This window comes from Tachyglossus aculeatus, chromosome 1, assembly GCF_015852505.1.
Source record: "Tachyglossus aculeatus isolate mTacAcu1 chromosome 1, mTacAcu1.pri, whole genome shotgun sequence".
Taxonomy (NCBI): Eukaryota; Metazoa; Chordata; class Mammalia; order Monotremata; family Tachyglossidae; genus Tachyglossus; species Tachyglossus aculeatus.
Genome location: NC_052066.1, coordinates 83,729,545 through 83,749,378, shown reverse-complemented (window position 1 = coordinate 83,749,378; position 19,834 = coordinate 83,729,545). Strand labels below are relative to the sequence as shown.

At 39.7% G+C, this 19,834-nt stretch overlaps 1 protein-coding gene across 2 annotated transcripts in view; it reads left to right on the top strand.

Moving 5' to 3' along the window:
- Positions 1–19,834, top strand: part of PIK3CB (phosphatidylinositol-4,5-bisphosphate 3-kinase catalytic subunit beta) — a 239,741-nt gene that overhangs the window by 151,724 nt on the left and 68,183 nt on the right. For both annotated transcript variants that reach the window (XM_038743423.1, XM_038743427.1), the window contains 7 exons: positions 1,098–1,321; positions 3,762–3,941; positions 4,815–4,985; positions 5,974–6,051; positions 15,182–15,433; positions 17,111–17,207; positions 18,743–18,873. In XM_038743423.1, the coding sequence (XP_038599351.1) occupies positions 1,098–1,321; positions 3,762–3,941; positions 4,815–4,985; positions 5,974–6,051; positions 15,182–15,433; positions 17,111–17,207; positions 18,743–18,873 (1,133 nt within the window). The remainder of the gene's footprint in view (positions 1–1,097; positions 1,322–3,761; positions 3,942–4,814; positions 4,986–5,973; positions 6,052–15,181; positions 15,434–17,110; positions 17,208–18,742; positions 18,874–19,834) is intronic.

Sequence of the window (19,834 nt, the reverse complement as noted above, 5' to 3'; positions counted from 1 at the left end):
ATAGTGGGCTCACAGTCTAGAAGGGGGGAAGCAGGCATCAAAACAAATAAAGCAGCATCAATATCAATAAATAAAATTATAGATATATAGAAATCATTAATATAAGTAAATATAATTTATATAAATTCATTCAACTGTATTTATTAAGTGCACTGTTCAAAGCACCGTATTGAGCGTGTGGGAAGGTACACTGTAACAATAAACAGACACATTCCCTGCCCTCTAGGAGCTTACAGTCTTCCTTTCCAGCTCCATGGAGTGGGGCTTACAATGTCCAAAACCCTGAAGAGCCAAATCCAGTGGCATACAGAGGCCTCTCTAGACCCTATGGTATTGGTGCCTCTGTTCTCGAGTGAATCTGTCCATAAAAGAATGGTGGATTGGATTCAGCATTTGAGTTTATTTTACTCTTGATTCAAACAAGCATTCAACAAATCTTATCATATTCTGATGATCCCAGTGTAGATTTGCTTAGTTAGAATATACATTCCTCGTCAGAAGCGATGGAATCGAGTAGTCACTCTTTTAAAAGGACAGCTTGAGTTCAGAATGCATGCTTCTTTGAGGCACACATGGTCCATAAGAAATTTGGGGTTCACCAGGTGCTCGATGACTTCTTCATTGAATTGGCTCAAAACCTTTGAAACGTTTCTCTTAATCTTGCTAAAGGATCATAGGGAACCTTATTAGGTAAGTAACTTACATTTTCCAGTTTAATAACTATTACTGACATGCACTGTAAAGTTGATTTATGAAGTTGGTTAAGGAAATTAACCACCCATTATTTTATAAGCTTTCAAAAATTTTCACATATAGTAGATTGCTTTAATGTGTATGCTATATTTAGTTAATGGCAAAGCTCCATTTGAAAGCAATATGGTTTATGCTTGGAGTTAGATCTTGGTGAATGACTAACTCTCACTGGCAAAAACATAAAAGCGTTTTTTGTCCTCAGTCCATATAAACTTTAAACTGCTGTGCTCATTTGTGTTTCAATTTCCCATTTACTTCTTTGCTCTATTTCATCAAGTGTGTGCTAGATCGCACAATACAAGCTGATTGTGGAATTGTGTAATGTCCGTTTTGAATATTTTCAGGTCTTCACGAATTTGACGCCTTGGGAGATCCTGAGGTAAATGATTTCCGTAGTAAAATGCGGCAGATCAGTGAAGCGAAGATCCAATCCCTTGTGGGACTGTCTTGGATGGACTGGTTGAAGCACACGTATCCACCAGAACAAGAGTCTTCAATCCTGGAAAATATTGAAGATAAACTTTATGGTGGGAACCTTGTAGTGGCTGTCCATTTTGAAAATTGTCAGGTAATGCTATACAAATCCTTGAGGATTACATCACCAAGCAGTCAATCACTAGCTTTTTATTGAGTGCTTACTGTGAGCAGAGCACTGTAATAACCCCATGGGAGAGTACAACACAGCAGAGTTAGGAGATGTGATATCTGTCCTCAAGGAGCTTACAAAACTGTTTGAAATGTGGGGGTATAGTATAATAATAATAATAATAATAATAATGGCATTTGTTAAGCACTTACTATGTGCAGAGCACTGTTCTAAGTGCTGGGGGCGGTTACAAGGTGATCAGGTTGTCCCACATGGGGCTCACAGTCTTAATCCCCATTTTACAGATGAGGTAACTGAGGCTCAGAGAAGTTAAGTGACTTGCCCAAGGTCACACAGCAGACATGTGCTGGAGTCGGGATTTGAACCCATGACCTCTGAATTCACAGCCCATGCTCTTTCCACTGAGCCACGCTGCTTCACTTAGTATGAGTGATATGCACAGGAGTAGGGCCATTGACTAAAGTTTACTATGGACCAAACTGAAAAATATCCACTTCTCAAAATTTATCTCTTTCCCCTTTCCTCAAAACACAAATTTAAACATTTATGAGAGTTTTAAACAACTTTTAAACCAACAGTTTTTTAATCTTATTAAATGAGTCTATTGGAATTATCGTCCTTGACTGGGAGATGATAACCCATAGCAAATGAATGGGAAGAAAAAAACTGTTTTTAGAATTCAGAGCATGAAATGTAGTGTGGTAATGAAATGCTACTAAGTGTGGCTGCTAAGTTAAGATCCCTCAAAAACTCCCATTTTTCCATGGAGAGTGTTTCCTTTATCTCCTTACTGTCTCTTTGCAGTAGAAGTTTCAGTTGGTGTCATTTTGATGGTCTTGAAAGAGAGTCTGAAGACTCTCCAAAGGTTCTACCTTTGGAGAATTGTTCTTTTACATCTTGACCGTGATTTTAAATTCTAAAGTTAAATTCTAAAGTTGCACTGGAATCCACAAAGTCGGTCATTTGACTTGTGAAGTCTGAGGCCCTTTTGAAGTTTTACAGGTTCTGGAATGCTCTTGAATATGAATTTAGTTTCATCGGTAGTCCTGTGAAGCAGTTATCACAACATCTCCGGGTATACTTTTGGGGGAGAAGTGGAACAGAAAATGGAGCTAAGAAATAACAGTAACAAGTTTAGTGAGAGTAATAATAATAATGATAATAACAACAATAATAATTGTGGCATTTGTTAAGCACTTACTCTCTGCCAGGCACTGTACTGAGTGCTGGGGTGGAGGCAAGCAAATTGGGTTGGACACAGTCCCTGTAGGGTGCTCAGTCTTAATCCCCATTTTTTTTTTTTTTTTTTTTTACAGACAAGGTAACTGAGGCATAGAGTAGTGAAGTAATTTGCCCAAGATCACACAGCAGACAAGTGGTGGAGCTGGGATTAGAACCCACAACTTTCTGACTCCCGGTCCTGGGAGCTCTCCTACTTAGACTGAGAGCTCCATGTGGACAGGGACTATGTCCAAACTGATTATCTTGCATCTACCCTACTTGAGCTCTTAAAAAAATGCCACTGTTGTGTTTATTTTGTGAAGAGCACTGTACTAAGTACGGGGAAAAAGTATGCGTGTGAAAATTAGACATGTCTCAGTGTTTTACAGTCCTCCTAGGACGGCGTATTAGATCGTAGTCTTAGAGTGCAGGCTTCACTCAGGTGAAGTGTCACAGTACTTGAGCTCCCATTTTTCTGGATCTTGTACCATTGCAGGGACTTGGGGAAATACTTGGGAAACAGGGAAAGCTGTTTTCTTTTTTTGAGCTTTAATTTTTTAGAGTTCCAGAGTGAGAGGGTGCTCCTCAGGGAACATTTTGCTTTTGCTTTCAGTTATTTATAGAGTCTGGCTTTAGGACGAGTCTGGAGCTTCATTGATGAAGAGGGTAATGAGAGATCATTTAGATTTCAGTTACTACCAGCGCTTAGAACAGTGCTTTGCACATAGTAAGCGCTTAATAAATGCCATTATTTTCATTACCAGATTTCAATCAATCATATTCATTGAGTGCTTATTGTGTGCAGAGCACTGTACTAGGCATTTCGGAGAGTACAATACAATAGAGTTGGCAGTTCCACAGGGAGCTGACTGTCTAGAAGGAGAGTCCACAAGGAGCTGACAGTCTAGAGGCAAATATTAATCTAAATACATAATTTGTAGATGGCATGAACTGATTCAGTAGAAGTGGCCTGTGTAGTGGAAACATTCATACAAAGTTTGGGAGTGTCGATTTGCTCAGCCCACGCATACCCCCTCTGAATGGGTGACAAACTCAGCAGTCAGGATGGGATGTCTTCTAGAGAATATTGACCTGCTTTCCACAGTTCGATAATGGAGTCAGTGTTAAATGTAAAGTATTTTAAACTGCTGGGTCTTGAAGCTATTTTGAATTCTTTTAGGATGTGTTTAGTTTCCAAGTATCCCCTAATATGAATCCTCTCAAGCTGAATGAGCTGGCAATCCGAAAACGTCTGACTATCCACGGGAAGGAAGATGAAGTCAACCCTTATGACTATGTATTGCAAGTCAGTGGGAAGCTGGAATATGTGTTTGGTGATGATCCATTAATTCAGTTCCAGGTATGTCAATTATAGAATTGAGGAATTGAGGGAAAAGTGACTTTTCCATTCATTGAAAATGTAACACGTTTCTTTTTTAAGTAAAGAAAATGGATGAGGGTTTTCCTAGGTTAATTAAGGCTCTTCTGAGCTTTCTGAGGTTTTCAAACACCAAAAATTTGTCACTGATATTAAAAGACTCTAAAACACCCATGACAGTCAATTTATTTAGCATTGCATTTTTACATTATGCACTATGGGTTTCCCATTTGTGGTAAATTACTTTTCCTCTTGGCTTCCCCAAACAGTGTATAGTCCTAATTTTCATAGCAACCATCAATTCTGATTTTATAGTTAGGGGAAATCCATCACAATTTTTTTTCACATAGGAAACAGAATGCTGTGGAGGTGGGGAGTGGACCAGGGAGTGGCTTTCTGTGGGGAAAAATGTATACCAAGCAAGCTTAATTTTATAGGGAGAAAAGCACCCCTACGAAAAATCTCTTCCCTTCCCTCTTTCCTCCTGGATTCCTCCATCCCTCTCCAGTGCCACCCAGAATTGGATAAGCTTATCACCAGTCCTAGGAAAAGGAATGATCACAGTCCCTGTACTGGTGCTCCAAGACCAATCCCAGTAATAGCTGTGCTATCTTTCATAAATAACTATTCATTAAAGTTTAGCACAAAGATCTCTCATCCTAAGCCATACACACTTCTGATTTTTGCTTCTAAATTCAGAAAGGTAAGAGGAAAAGGGACAGCTGGAACACGGTTTTCTGTTTCCACTTAATTTTTCTTGATTTTTAAAGAACAACAGCTAAAGGACGTACGAACTAAAACTGCTTAAGCGGATTAGCCTAAGTGTTGTAACAATCCTTTTCCATGTCATTATAGTATATCCGTAAGTGTGTGATGAACAGGACCCTTCCTCAGCTTACCCTCGTTGAGTGTTGCAACATCAAGAAGATGTGCGAGCAGGAAATGATTGCCATAGAAGCGGCTATAAATCGAAATTCATCTAACCTTCCCCTGCCTCTGCCACCCAAAAAAACACGAATTGTTTCTGTGAGTTGAACTGGTGAACATTTGTTAACACAAAAGGGCATGTAATCTTGCAGTCATATGCATATGGCTCCTGTACAATTTCCTCCCACCCTTCTCCTTCCCATGGTAAGCCGTGAAGTTCAACTAAAAGACCTCTTCTTGAGACATCCCATTAATTAGGAATGCACCCTTGATAACCACCACTCTAATTTCCTTTTAATTTGGCATTCTATTTCATTTTTCCTTCTCATATCAGCACTTTTTTCAACAGCCATTTGACCCTGCATTTCATTCTAAGAAGGACTTGCTTAGATTTTTTTCTTTAATTAAAACGAAAGAGCATCAGATCTTGTGTAATTCAAATCCCATCATCAAGGCTAGAGAGGGAGTGCATGATTAATGAATTTGACATTGATAAGTTTCAAGTGGGATCTATTGATTTTCCAGTAATACCCACCGGCTTAATTGGTGAGGCTGATCTGAACCCAAATTTGGGGACCTGGTGTATTCCCACTTAAAAATTACTAATATTTTAATCACCACATTTAGTTAAAGTGATCGTGTTCACAGATTGTGATTTGTAAGTTGCATAAGTCATTCCTGAGAATAAAAGGAGGCTTTGTTCAAGGATACAGTAGCTTTTTATTTCAGCTGAGTTCTTATATCTGCCTTGAGTCTTTTGAAATTTAATGCTTAGGAACATATTGGAAGGCTCAGAATCATAGTTGTTCACGGTCAGCTATTAGGTGTGATTATCCTCTTTTCTACCACCATGCCAGACACGTCCTGGAAGCAGTGGGTGGTTTAAACAGTCTCTATTCTTTTGTTCCTTCAAGACATAAATAAGTCCTTTAGGTGAAAATGGGCTGTTTTTTTGCAATGCTTTCCTTAGTTATCAATTTCGATATATAGGGTGCCTGGCCTTTTATAATTGCTTCCACAATTAAAGCAGAACGTGCTCTTCCGTTATTTTAAAATCACATTTTTTTTTTATCTGCTCCTTTTTCAGAGTGTTTGGGAAAATAGCAACCCTTTCCAAATTGTCCTGGTTAAGGGGAGTAAATTGAACACAGAAGAAACTGTCAAAGTGAGTACTACCTAGAGTTTCCTTTTTGTGGATTGGTCATATCAGTATTGATCCAGCTCTGTTGATCACATGGGGGCAGTTTATGATCTATTGAAAGCAGAAAGATCTTCCTGGTACACTTAACATAGATCCTTTTATGCAGGAGACAAATTTGATATATCACGTTCAGACAGAAACATGCTATTTTGGTTGTAGTTGAATTATGTGGTCTTCTTAAAGGTCAAGGGTTTGGGTCACATGCTCCCATGTAGGTTGGTCTGTCTTCCTGTTCTCCTTCTTCTCACTCCTCGATCATCCCACTCCCCTTCTAAATTTTCTTTTTTTAACATGCTGAACACAGAGAAAACGCAACAGTATTTCCTAAAAGAAAACAGATAACTTCATTACAGACCACAAGTTAACACATAGGAATTTATTGCACAATCCCACACAATTACACAAAGACCTTACAAGGCACATTGCCTCTGAAAGTGAAGAGCATGCATTTTCCCTGTTTTGTTTGGCAGACAATTAAGTGAATAGTTACATCGTCCAAGAAAGAAATTCAATTAGCCAGCGGTGTTTACGGGCATGATGCTATATTCAGAAACTCCTTTGCCAAAAACAACCAGGGTCTTGCGTGGACACAAGCAGGGTGTTTGCTGCTGTGATCTCTGCTATTTCCATTCCCTTTCTTATGATCTGGATGCCAGGTGGCTAAATTTTTCCATTCTATCAGTAGCTAATTTGCAGGTGGGGTCCTGTGAAAGTTGAGCATGTCCTGAAGCGAGGTTGGCTGTATTTGGGAAATGGGCTTTTGCTTTTATTTCTCTCAAGTCTAGGTTCCTTATCTGCATCTCTTCCACGTGAGTTCAACTCCCACTGACATCTGTGAATTTCACAACCTTAATTGAATCAGTGTCAAGACCACGTTAAAGTGTCACTGTTAAACAGAATCAAGTTAAGCTACAAAATGTGGCTTCCCCAGACACCTCAAAAGAAACATGTCCAAAACAGAACAACTTATCCTCCCACCAAAAACCCTGACCTCCCCTTATCTTTCCCATGCCTGTAGGAAACACCACTATCCTTTCCATCTCTCAAGCTTGTAACCTTGGCATTGTCTTTGACTCGTCTCTCTCAGTCCACATGTTCAATCTCTCACCAAATCATGTCGGTTTTACCTTCACTACATCACTAAAATTTGTCCTTTCCTCTCGATCCTAAATACTACTACACTAATTTGAGAATTTATCAGATCCTGCCTTGACTACTGCATCAGGCTCTTTGTTGATCTTCCTGCTTTTCCCCACTCCAGTTCTTCACTTTTCTGCTCAGGTCATTTTTAAATAAAAAAAAGTTCAATCCGGGTCTCCCCCCTCCTTCAAGAACCTCCAGCGGTTGCCTGCCCACCTCCATCTCAACCAGAAACTCCATTCCATTAGCTTTAAAGCATTCTGTCACCTTACCCCCTCCTACCTACCTCCCTAATTTCCTCCTACAACCCAGTCTGCTCACTTTGTTCATCTAACACCCACGTACTCCCTGTGTCTCGTCTGTCTTACCGCCAACCCTTTTCCCACGTCTTCCCTTTGGCCTGGAACTGCTTCCCCCCTCAAATATGATAGACTACCCCCCTTCCCACCTTCAAAGCCTTATTAAAATCACATCTCACCCAAAAGACCTTTCCCAATTAAACCATCTTTTCCGCTACTCCCTTTCCCTTCTGTATCGCGTATATATTTGGATTTCTACCCTTGATATCTTTAACCATAATATTCACCCCACTCATAGCTCTTATACATATATCCACAATTTATTTTAATGTCTGTCTCCCCCTCTAGACTCTGATCTCCTTGTGGCCAGGGAATGTGTTTACCAACTCTTATATACTCTCCCAATCACCTTGTACAGTGCTTAGCACATGATAAGCAGCCAATAAATACCACTGCTTGATTACATAAAAAATTGTGGGCAGACAAGAGCACCTACCATAAGTGGAATACTGTACTAAACTGTGGGAGTGTACAGTAGACGTAGGAGACTTCACTATTGAATGGCGATAGGGATACATAGGCACTTACAAACATCAGAAATAAGAGCTTAAACAGAATATCTTATTCCACGTGTAGAAAAGGAAACTGTAAGTGCAAAAGAAGCATTATGGCTTAGTGGATTGAGCAAACGTCTGGAAATCAGAAGGACCTGGGTTCTTATTCCGGTTCTGCCATCTGTCTGCTGTAACCATGGGCAAGTCTCTTAGCTTCTCTGTGCCATAAGTTACTTGATCTGTAAAATGAGATTATAAAATCTGTAAGATCTGTAAAATCTGTAAAATATTGAGAAGCAGCGTGGCACAGTGGAAAAGAGCCTGGGCTTTGGAGTCAGTGGTCATGGGTTCAAATCCCAGCTATGCCAACTGTCAGCTGTGTGACTTTGGGCAAGTCACTTAACTTCTCTGTGCCTCAGTTACCTCATCTATAAAATGGGGATTAACTGTGAGCCCCCCGTGGGACAACCTGATCAACCTGTAACCTCCCCAGTGTTTAGAACAGTGCTTTGCATGTAGTAAGCGCTTAATAAATGCCATTATCATTATTATTGATAAATGCCATCATTATCATTAGTAAAATGGGGATTAAGGCCATGAGCTCGTTATGGGACATGAAGTTGATTAGCTTGAGTGTAAGTGCTTAAAACAGTGCCTGGCTACATAGTAAGACTTAACACATGCCTTAAAAAAAGTGGTGAGGTTCGGGCTAAAGTGCTGGATGATGTTGAAACATATGAAAAAGTAATATTAATTGGGGCAAGGCTTCCTGGAAAAGGTGGAATTCCAGAAGGATCTTGAAAATCTCTTTTAACATCATTAAAGCCAAAAGTGTTTACTTGAATTACAATCAAAAATTGAGATTTGGAAATGAGAGTTACACTGGGTTTTCAAGACTCATCTGCGGCAAAAGGGAAAAGAAACTTTGGCTTTGAGATCAAACTGTGGCTTTTGAAAAGCAACAGGGATGCCAACTGCTGAAAATAATTTTTGTACAGTACAAATTCATATTACTGACTCTCAAAACATGTTTGCTGACAGACCATGAGCAGCACAGAGCAGGTGGGCGAGAGGGAACGGCTGTTCACATGGGAGCAGCCAGTCATACTCACAACAAACTGTAGCAAGGCCTCGGGCACCTACCACTTGGGATGTGGAGGCAGGAGTGGTGATGGTCCTGGTATTCCTCCTGCTGCTATCTTGGGATGGCAGCCTCCCCTGTCTCAGACACCGATACTTTTTTTATGGGTTGTACAGGCATGTGCAATTTTAGTGCATTTTCACAGGACATCCATGAAGTCATAGACGGTTGGCAACCATGGTCAGAAACAGTCTTCTGAACTAGAGCTGTTGAAGGAAGGAACAAGGACACAGAGAGTGGCAAGGGGTGAATTCCCTTCCGAGTTGACAGCCCCAAGTGCTCCTTCCAGCTCTTTTTCCCCTTCCCACCCTCCGCTCCTCTGCCGCTAATCTCCTCACCGTGCCTCGTTCTCGCCTGTCCCACCATCGACCCCCAGCCCACGTCATCCCCCGGGCCTGGAATGCCCTCCCTCTGCCCATCCGCCAAGCTAGCTCTCTTCCTCCCTTCAAGGCCCTGCTGAGAGCTCACCTCCTCCAGGAGGCCTTCCCAGACTGAGCCCCTTCCTTCCTCTCCCCCTCGTCCCCCTCTCCATTCCCCCATCTTACCTCCTTCCCTTCCCCACAGCACCTGTGCATATGTATATATGCTTTTACATATTTATTACTCTATTTATTTATTTTACTTGTACCTATCTATTTTATTTATTTTATTTTGTTAGTATGTTTGGTTTTGTTCTCTGTCTCCCCCTTTTAGACTGTGAGCCCACTGTTGGGTAGGGACTGTCTCTATATGTTGCCAACTTGTACTTCCCAAGCGCTTAGTACAGTGCTCTGCACACAGTAAGTGCTCAATAAATACAATTGATTGATTGATTGATTGATTCCCATAGACTTTTTGGCTTTGTTTCTGTATGTAGGAATTGACAATTTCCACGACTCTTGAGAAGCAGCACACCTAGTGGATAAAGCACGGGCCTGGGAACCAGAGGATTTGGGTTCTAATCCTGTCTCTGTCGCTTACCTGCTGGGTGACCTTGGGCAAGGCACTTAATTTGTCTGAGCCTCAGTTTCCTCAACTGTAGCATGGGGATTTAATACCTGTTTTTCCTTCTACTCGACTGTGAGCCCTGTGTGGGACAGGGACTGTGCCTGGCCTGATTTACCTCTATCTATCCCATCGCTTAGAATAGTACTTGATACATAGTAAGCACTTCAAAATACCATAAAAAAATGGTATGATGCCTTCATTTTTCTAAGAAAACTGGACACTGCTTAACCAGCCAAGAAATCTCTCTGAGTGTTTCGGTGTGCAGAGTGTCTTATAATAGTTCCGTTCAGCAGTGGAAATGGAATGGGATGTGTGGGAATGTAGCTACAGGAGCTTGAGAATCCATCTGTATACTGTTAAGTGATTTGCATACAAAGGACTGAATTGTAATAGGGCCATTGTTCCCTGAGGGAAAAGTGTTCATTTTTACCACTAGTTACAGTTCTATAATGCTTTCCTTAAGTCCTTAACTACCCTTTCCTTCATCCTCACAGCACTCCAGAGGATTGCATTAAATACATTTCTGCAAAGAAGTGCTTTTCTTTTTCAGAGGGTATCACTTATATTCCATACCACAAGAGAAAGTCATTGCAGACCCCCTCCTTCACATTCTCAGTAGGGAAACCCAGTGTTTGGAAGGGAAAGAGTTCCAGGAATATAGCAAATTTTAACAGTAAACAGATCCTTTACACGGAGGTCCCTCAGTATCTAAAGCAAATAAGTAATTTAGCAATCTGTCCCCTATCATCCCTAGAAAAACAAATAGTGGTTTATCTATAGGCCAGATAATACAGGAATCACAAACTGAAGAGCATTGCTGTATATCACTGAAAAAATTCAGGTGATACAGTTAACTGTGGCAAGGGCAAGACTAGAAATCCGGGTCTTTTGGTTGCCAGTCCATCAATCCGTCCATAATAAAAATAGTCATAATTGTGATATTTAAGTGCTGGGCTAGCTACTAGAAAACCAGATTGAATATAGTCCCTGTCTCTAATGGGGCTCAATTTAAGACGAAAGGGATACTAGGTATTTAGCCCCCATTTACAGATGAGGAAACTGAGGAACAGAGAAGTGAAGTGATTTCCTGGAAAGAAGGGTTTAGGTAATATTGTCCTCATCTCAATCACCGTCAATCAGTGTAGAAGTGAAAGTCAGTCTCTTGACTTTGAAATTTTGACTTGAGCAGGACATAAAACTTTTAAGTCGATTTCTTCATGTGTGCCATGAGTTCCATTCTATGGGGATAGTCCTTGCTGTTCTTTGGAAGATCTTTTGGAAAGTGTTACAGAATTGCAGACTAGTGTAATTGAATACATTTAAGAAAGCTCCATAGTGCATATGGGATTCATCGAAGGTTGGACTCTCCATCTGTAGAGGTGTATATTAGTTTCAGTTCAATCAATCAGTCCTATCTATTGAGTGCTTACTGTGTGCAGAGCATTGTACTAAGTGCTTGGGAAGTACAAGTTGGCAACGTATAAGAAAAATGAAAAAATGAAATGAAATGAAATTTTTTAAATGAAAAATAAGAAAAGTGATAGTCCATAAGTATGTCCCATTTCCTCATCTTCAGACTGGGTTAAAATTAGATGGTCAGATCAGAGGTCAAAGAGGCTAAATTAATGGACTCCATCCAGTAGGAAGAAAAATCTGATTTGAGAATTGATTCTTATTACATGTTAATTTGTGTACTTGCTAGCTGGATTATCTAAACCATTTAGGATCATTTTTTTCTTTCTGATGTAAACAGGTTCTGTTGAGGTAGAAATACAGCAAGTTATTTCCTCATGTACTGATGACTAGGTATTTAAAACTGAATTCAGTATTTCAGGGCACAGATTTGAGATGTTAACCTGAGGTGTTTTTATTCATTAATAATGGAACCATATCCTAATGGGTTATGAGAATATTACTTTTTGTTTTGCATAAGATGCAAATTATATTTAAAGGAGGCTATATTGGCCAGAAAATTACACCCAATTCCTTCATAACATGGGGCTTTACTACACATTTTGAAGAAGACACTAAATTATTACATTCATTAAGGCCTTTATTATGTGCTTTTAGGGAAGTAGAGAATTTATGGAATTGGGGAGTGCTTCTTTCTACAGAAGTGCTCTGGGCATGTCACTCCCCTCCTCAAAAATCTCCAGTGGTTGCCTATCAATCTTCGAATCAAGCACAAACTCCTCACTCTAGGCTTCAAAGCTCGCCATCACCTTACCCCCTCCTACCTCACCTCTCTTTTCTCCTTCTACGGCCCAGCCCACATGTTCCACTCCTCTGCCGCTAACCTCCTCACTGTGTCTCGTTCTTGCCTGTCCGGCCGTCCACCCCTGGCCCATGTCCTATCTCTGGCCTGGAATGCCTTCCCTCCATACATCTGCTAAACTAGTTCTCTTCCTCCCTTCAAAGCCCTACTGAGAGCTCACCTCCTCCAGGAGGCCTTCCCAGACTGAGCCCCCTTTTTCCTCTCCTCCTCCTCCACACCCCATCACCTGCCTCCCTCCCTCTGCCCTACCCCTTTCCTCTCCCCACAGCACTTGCATATATTTGTATATACTTATTGCTCTATTTATATTATTAATGATGTGTATATAGCTATAATTCTATTTATTCTGATGGTATTGACACCCATCTACTTGTTCTGTTTTGTTGTCTGTCCACCCCTTCTAGACTTGAGCCCATTGTTGGGTAGGGACCATCTCTATATGTTGCCGATTTGTACTTCCCAAGCGCTTAGTACAGTGCTGTGCACATAGTAAGCGCTCAATAAATACGATTGAATGAATGATTGAATTAGAAAACAGTCTTCCGAGAGTTCTGGATGCAGTGCAGTGCAGTGTTGGAAGGAATGGTTGAATGCAGGAAGACAGTTGTGTACATCAAGGCACATGCAAGTTTCCTTAAAGTGAAGTTTGTCAGGAGCGGAACCCTTGGCTTATAGAAGTCCTGGGCGCAATATTGCTTTTATGGAAAATATAACACTAGTTATCTTCCTATTAGTAGAGGAAAAAAACCCAAAACACTCTAGCTAAAGATAAATCATATCAGTCAATAATTTGGGTTTTTTTTTGTTTTGTTTTTAAGATTTGTAGTTTGCCTGACCATTTAGGTTTGACACTCCAAGGTATTGACTATTCCCTTCTTTGACGATTTGTTGCTGGCAACCAATCCTTAAAAAAATATTGTCCCACATGTGAGCATACAACAAGCTATATGAAATGATTTCTAGAACGAAGCATGTATCTATCCGAGAGCTTAGTACAGTGCCTGGCACGTAGTAAGCACTTAACAAATACCATTTCTATAAAAGAAAATGAAGCTGCAAGTTTTAGATCACAATTGTTGATGATTTCTTTGTCTTTAAAATTGTGTAATTAATTCATTAATTAATTCATTTCAGTACTTGCAGATCCCTTTTTAAATAACCAGACATGAGTAAACCTTTAAGAAAAATGAGGGCCAAGTCTTAATATCTTATACCGTATGTGCTGAAGTTCATTTTTCTATTTTTCATTTCAAGTCTCTTTCATTTTGCCTCACAAAGCATCTGGTAATGACAACACTATCAGATTTGTGCTTTTACCAGCCTTTAGCAAGCTTACAGATTATGGCAGAAGACAGGAGATTCTGGAGAAAATATGTCCATAGTGTCGCTATGAATCGGAAACAACTAGATGGCATGTGATAATAATAATAATAATAACCAAATATAGAGATATAGTCAGTCAGTCGTGCTTATTGATAACTTACTGTGTACAGAGAAGTTTACTAAGCACTTGGGAGAGTGTACTATAACAATATCACAGACACGTTCCCTGCCCACAGCGGAAGTCGGAAAAAATTGATGAATCCATGGAGGCTCAGGACTCCCAGCACCAACCTAATGTTTAGGGACTAAGTAGGCCCTGTTCTCCAAGAGCCAGTTCACTCTTGACATATTCTGTCTGGCCTGTGTCAAGAGTTGAATCACTGGGGAGATTCAGACCTTGTGGATTAGTCTTGAAAAGGAGTCAAGATTAGATCCCATCTGCTCATTTTACTTTATTTATTTAGCCTAAATGATGTTTTTGCTAGTAGAGGATCAACCATATCAAAATAATCTAATTGTGTGTGCTAATTCTCTTGTCATCTCCCAAGGGATTAGTGTAACACTCAAGTACTGTTGATTGAATAATCAGCCAACTAGTAGTAATTTTTATTTACTCTGTTGCCAACTTGTACTTCCCAAGCACTTAGTATAGTGCTCTGCACACAGTAAGCGCTCAATAAATGCGATTGAATGAATAAATGAATGTTCCCGGCCTGCAGGGAACTTAAAAGTCTAGAGAGGGGAGAATCAGAAAAAGAAGTCCTTATTAATCCCCTTTCCTTTAGTAGACTAAATCTTTGATTCTGAAGGACAAATATATAAAAGGAAAAAAGAGCCTTTTCATTGCTATCATTAAAATGTTAATTTGATTTATTTTCCCATGGTACCTTGGAGAAACAGCGTAGCCTAGTTGAAAGAACACAGGCCTGGGAATCAGTTTACCTGGTTCCAATCCGAGCTCCAGCACCTGGTGACTCTTTGACTTTGAGCAAGTCACTTAATTTGTTTGTGTCTGTTTCCTAATCTGTAAAATGGGGATTAAATGTCTGTTCTCTCCCCTGCTCCTCCCAGACTGTGAACCTCTTATAGGACAGGTACTGTATTTGATGTGACTATTAGTAAATGCTTAATAAATTCCATTGATTGAGTGATTGATTGTAAGCACTTACTAAATACCACAATTACCAGTATTATTAGTATCTTAAACGTATTACATCTTAAGTCATCAGAATTGGAAGCTGTCACCAGGCCTGTGCCCTGTCATTGGTTTCGGTGTTGATGTTATGAAGTATTATTTTCTGTATTCATTTTGAAACAATGTCTCATATTTCTCTTACTTGAATGTCTGTTTTTCCTCATTTTGTGTGCATGGCAGGTCCATGTCAGGGCTGGCCTCTTTCATGGAACTGAGCTCCTTTGTAAGCCTATAGTAAGCTCAGAGATAGCTGGGAGAAATGATCACGTTTGGAGCGAAACACTGGAATTTGATATCAACATCTGTGATTTGCCAAGAATGGCTCGGTTGTGCTTTGCTGTTTATGCTGTGATGGATAAAGCGAAAACCAAAAAGTCGACCAAGGCGATTAATCCCTCCAAGTATCAGACCATCAGAAAAGCTGGAAAAGTGGTAGTGATTTCTTTTCCTTTTTTCCTTTTTTTTTTTCCCTTGTCAGACATAAAATATAAATTTTAAGTTTCTCCATCATTTATGTGTGTCTTCCTCCACTCAGGAAAACCAACCTCTCTTTGGCTTCCTGTTGAGATTCTGAGAGTTCAATTGAAAAAGTGGAACAATGTAAAAAAAAAAAAATGATAACTAATAGAAAAACTTTTCACTGTCTTGATACTTTACTTCTCTAATATTATCCTGAATGTCTGCCCTCTATCCCCCTCTGCCACATATCCAAAGTCTTACCCATAGCCTATTCTGTGTGGCCAGGGGCACAGCTAGAAGTAAGAGAACCTCTCCTGGGATTGCATCACCAGGGGTCAAGGTTTTTGAGCAAGAAATCACTTGGTTCCCCCAGTATGAAATTCTGGAAATCATTAACATGAGCAGTGAAGACCATGGCCCCTACTGAGGCAACTGCCTTGGCAGCCAAACAACTACTAGTACATAGCGCGGTGACACAGAATCAGAACTTGGTTGTGGTCGCATTGGCCTCAAATGGCTTTCGTATGTTCATGGATTCATTCATTCAATCGTATTGAACACTTACTGTGTGCAGAGCACTGTACTAAGCTCTGGGAGAGTACAATATAACAATAAACAGACATGTTCCCTGCCCACAATGAGTTTACAGTCTAGAGGGGGAGATAGACATTAATATAAATAAATATGTGTATGTAAAATTGTCATGTATGTATTTAGCAATATGTGTTGTCTTTGCCCCCTTGTTGCACTCACTTATTCCATTGTATTTATTGAGAACTTACTGTGTGCAGCGTACTGTACTTATCATTTTGTACTGTACTAAGCTCTTAGCCTTGTACTAAGCTCTTAGGAGGAACATCACACAGAGAGTGTGAGAGGTACCTCCCAAACCAGTACCATCAAGGCTCCAAATGGGCTAAATCTCCACAGTTAGTTTCTACAGGAGACTCCCTAACAGTCCTGAAGGTCTCTGCCAGGAAGAGTGCTTTTTTAAACTATAAATATAGACTCTGGGCATACAAACTAATTAGATCTTATATGCTATGCCAGAGAAGGTTTAAATTGAATATCATTATCATGAAAACCAAAGGTTTTAAGCCTCTAATTAATTTAAAAATATATATATTTATGGCATTGTTTATCTTCTGATGCTAAGTAAGGGTATAGTAAACTAAATTTAGTCCGTTAACTTGATTTTCTTCCTAATCACTTAGCTGGAAGTGAAAAAGTATTTATGCTAATGTGTTTATCGCACTTCAGAATACTTTAATTACCCTTTGAATTTCACCATCATTCCTTCTACTCTCCCTCTCTCATAGTTTGATGAGAATATTTCAAATATTTCGACCTATTTTTCGGTCCCATTCAATAGATTTCAGATGTCTAATTTACACTTTGCAGTACCATTCCACTAGTGCGTCCCATCTTACAGCGGGATCTGAGCACTCGTAATGTTTCAATTTTACCTCTTCATATTAAGGACATTTCAAAATTGGAATATGGGGAAATGGTGTTTAATTAGGTCTAGTTAAAAATCACTTTACTTCCCTCTCACAACCTCTCCTCTGCCAACTTGGGGTGATTTGGCATTTTCAAATGTCAAGTGTATATTTAGCACATTTGAAACAGTTACATGTCTTTCCTCCTCAGCACTACCCTGTTGCATGGGTGAATACCATGGTATTTGATTTTAAAGGACAGTTGAAAACTGGAGACATCATACTGCACAGCTGGTCATCATTTCCTGGTAAGCTTTAATCTCAATTCTGGAACTCACAGTTGATCAGGCTGTACCCCTGAGACTCAAGAATAGCAGTAATTTGAGTTAATGGAATATTTAATGCTTCTGAAACTATGACATTTACCATGATCTCAGTTCCAATAGAGAAACAAGGAGCTCCGCTCATTAATTGAATAGTTCCTAATTGGATACGTTTGAATACAGTGGAGGATTTTTTTTTATGATGTACCCAGTTTCTATATTCAGATGTTTGCTGATTTGCTGTATTTTATTTCTATAATAATTCAGTCCAAGTCTTAGATTTTGGGGTTATTTTTATTTTAGAAATTGCATATGGTCTCAAAAAGTTTTCTGTACTGTAACACAACTTTTGAAATCCATTTTCTAGGACACAATCCATATTTCTGAAACACTGTTTTAAAATGTATCATTCTTAATGGCTTCAGAAAGGTTTTTCAGTGAAGACTTGGCCAACTACTCGGAAAGGAAAAACTCTTCTGGCTCATTGTCTCATAGCTGCTCTCTACATGCTTTAAAGAGGCAACTTCTCTGAGAGAGGGACTTTTTAATAAAGTGGAAAGTAGTTCCAAGTGTCATGATAGAAGCCTGTTCCCTCCTCCCTATGGTGGAGGATCAGTTAGCAGAAATGCCAAAAGGAAGAGAGGTTGCATCCTGCCTTGCATTTAATCTCTGCTGTCTGGTTTATGGAGTTAGAATGAAATGGTTGGTATATGGTTCACGTGCAGGAAGTGAGGGAGGTGGCAATGTGATCCTCGCTGAAAGTTCCATTTTCTTAAATGATTTCCTTAAACTGGGGAGAAATAATAGCAGTCCCTTGGCATTAGTGGATTTTTTTTGTTTATAGTTTGCCTATTCAGGATTGGCCCAGCAATGTGTCAGCCTCCAGTGCCCCATTTCTTCAGTATTTGGCTGGCAGCTTGTTACTTCCTCCTCTAGGAAAACCGAACGGTTGTGAGTTTTAGAGCACTAAGCAGCGCTCCAAGCGCAGTGGGCAGCATATGCTGTTGGTGTATTTAGTTTCTCCTCATTTTCAGCTGTTTGTCTACTAACCAATCCCCTACTAATGCTGAGGGACTCTGGCTTACTGTATTCAGTCACTCAACCTCCTCTAGCATTTGAACCCTGTTCCTCAACCACTCTTCTCTGGGTAGAAAGGTCAGTTAAAAGTGCTGCACACTGGGATTTACTCCCCGTTCCACTATTGTTCCTCATATTTTATATTGCTTTGCAAGCCTTTCCAGCCAATTGGAAAGAGCTGTCTCTGAGCAGAGGCGGAATATGGTTTTCAGTTTGATGGATTTTTACACTTTAACGGTTAGGCTAGGAGAGGAGATAAAATCAGATTAATGTGGAATGGAATGATGATAAGTAGAGGGAAGATTTGCATCAGTGCAGAAGTCAACTAGCTCATCTAGCTGTCTTCTTACATGATCCAAAAACATTGTGCCTTTATTGTGGCAAGTTTTTTATTTCTGAAATGCCATCTTCAAATAGAATTAAAACCTATTTTCATATTTTAGATGAACTTGAAGAAATGTTGAATCCAATGGGAACAGTTCAAACAAATCCGTATACTGAAAATGCAACAGCGCTACATATTAAATTCCCAGAAAATAAAAGGCAACCATATTACTACCCTCCTTTCGATAAGGTAAAGTGTGTACTTAAAGGCTAGTGCAGATGCTAATATAATAAGTAAAATAGTGGTAACCTTTTTCACCTCTACCTTTCACTTTGAATGTAATTAAAAGTTTTTTGAAAACCTAGCTCAGTGACCAGTTTGCTACGTGCTGTTCAGAATGCAGGACAAAAGCTCCAGCACTACGGGAGTTCACATGCATAAGGAAAGAGACTTCAATCTAAATCAATCAATCAAATCATTTATTGAGCACTTACTGTGTTCAGAACACTCTACTCAGCCCTTGGGAGAATACAATTTAACAATTATGAACAGAAACGTTACTTGCCCACAACAAGCTCACAGTCCAGTGGGGGAGACAGACACTAATATAAATAGCGTCTGTGCTCCTAGAACCCACTCTTGAAATGTTTATTTTATTGGCGTAATTATATATTGAAAAATGCAGCTCCTTTTGGACTCAAACTCTTACCTGGATCGGTGAGTTCAGGGAGCATGGGGAGTGACCTTTTTTTAAAAAAACAAAAAACCAAAAAAACTTGCAACCATTTATATACAGAATCGGAAAGTGAGTATGCCTGGCTGCGTAAGGAAAGGAATCTTGAGTTATGATATTTAATTCAGAACTTGCTTTCAATGTGAACCTTTCTTCTTTACCATTTTCAGTTTGTAAGAAATTCTTAACCTCAGGACTGGTTTTTAAAGTTAGTCTTTGATCCTGCTCACTTTTGTTTTCAGTTTAGAATATGTAAGTTCATTCAGAAAGGAGTTTGCTTTTGCAAATGCGCCTGTGGTTTATTTTTTTAAACAGCTTTTTATTAGTGATGTAACAGATAAATCAAGTTACCTGAGCTGATAGTACATAAGATGTATTAGAGAAGCAGCAGCAAGACACCTAACGTCACTGTGCCTCAGTTTTCTCATCTGTAAAATGGGGATAAAATACCTGGTCTTTCCCCATCTCTATCCGGGA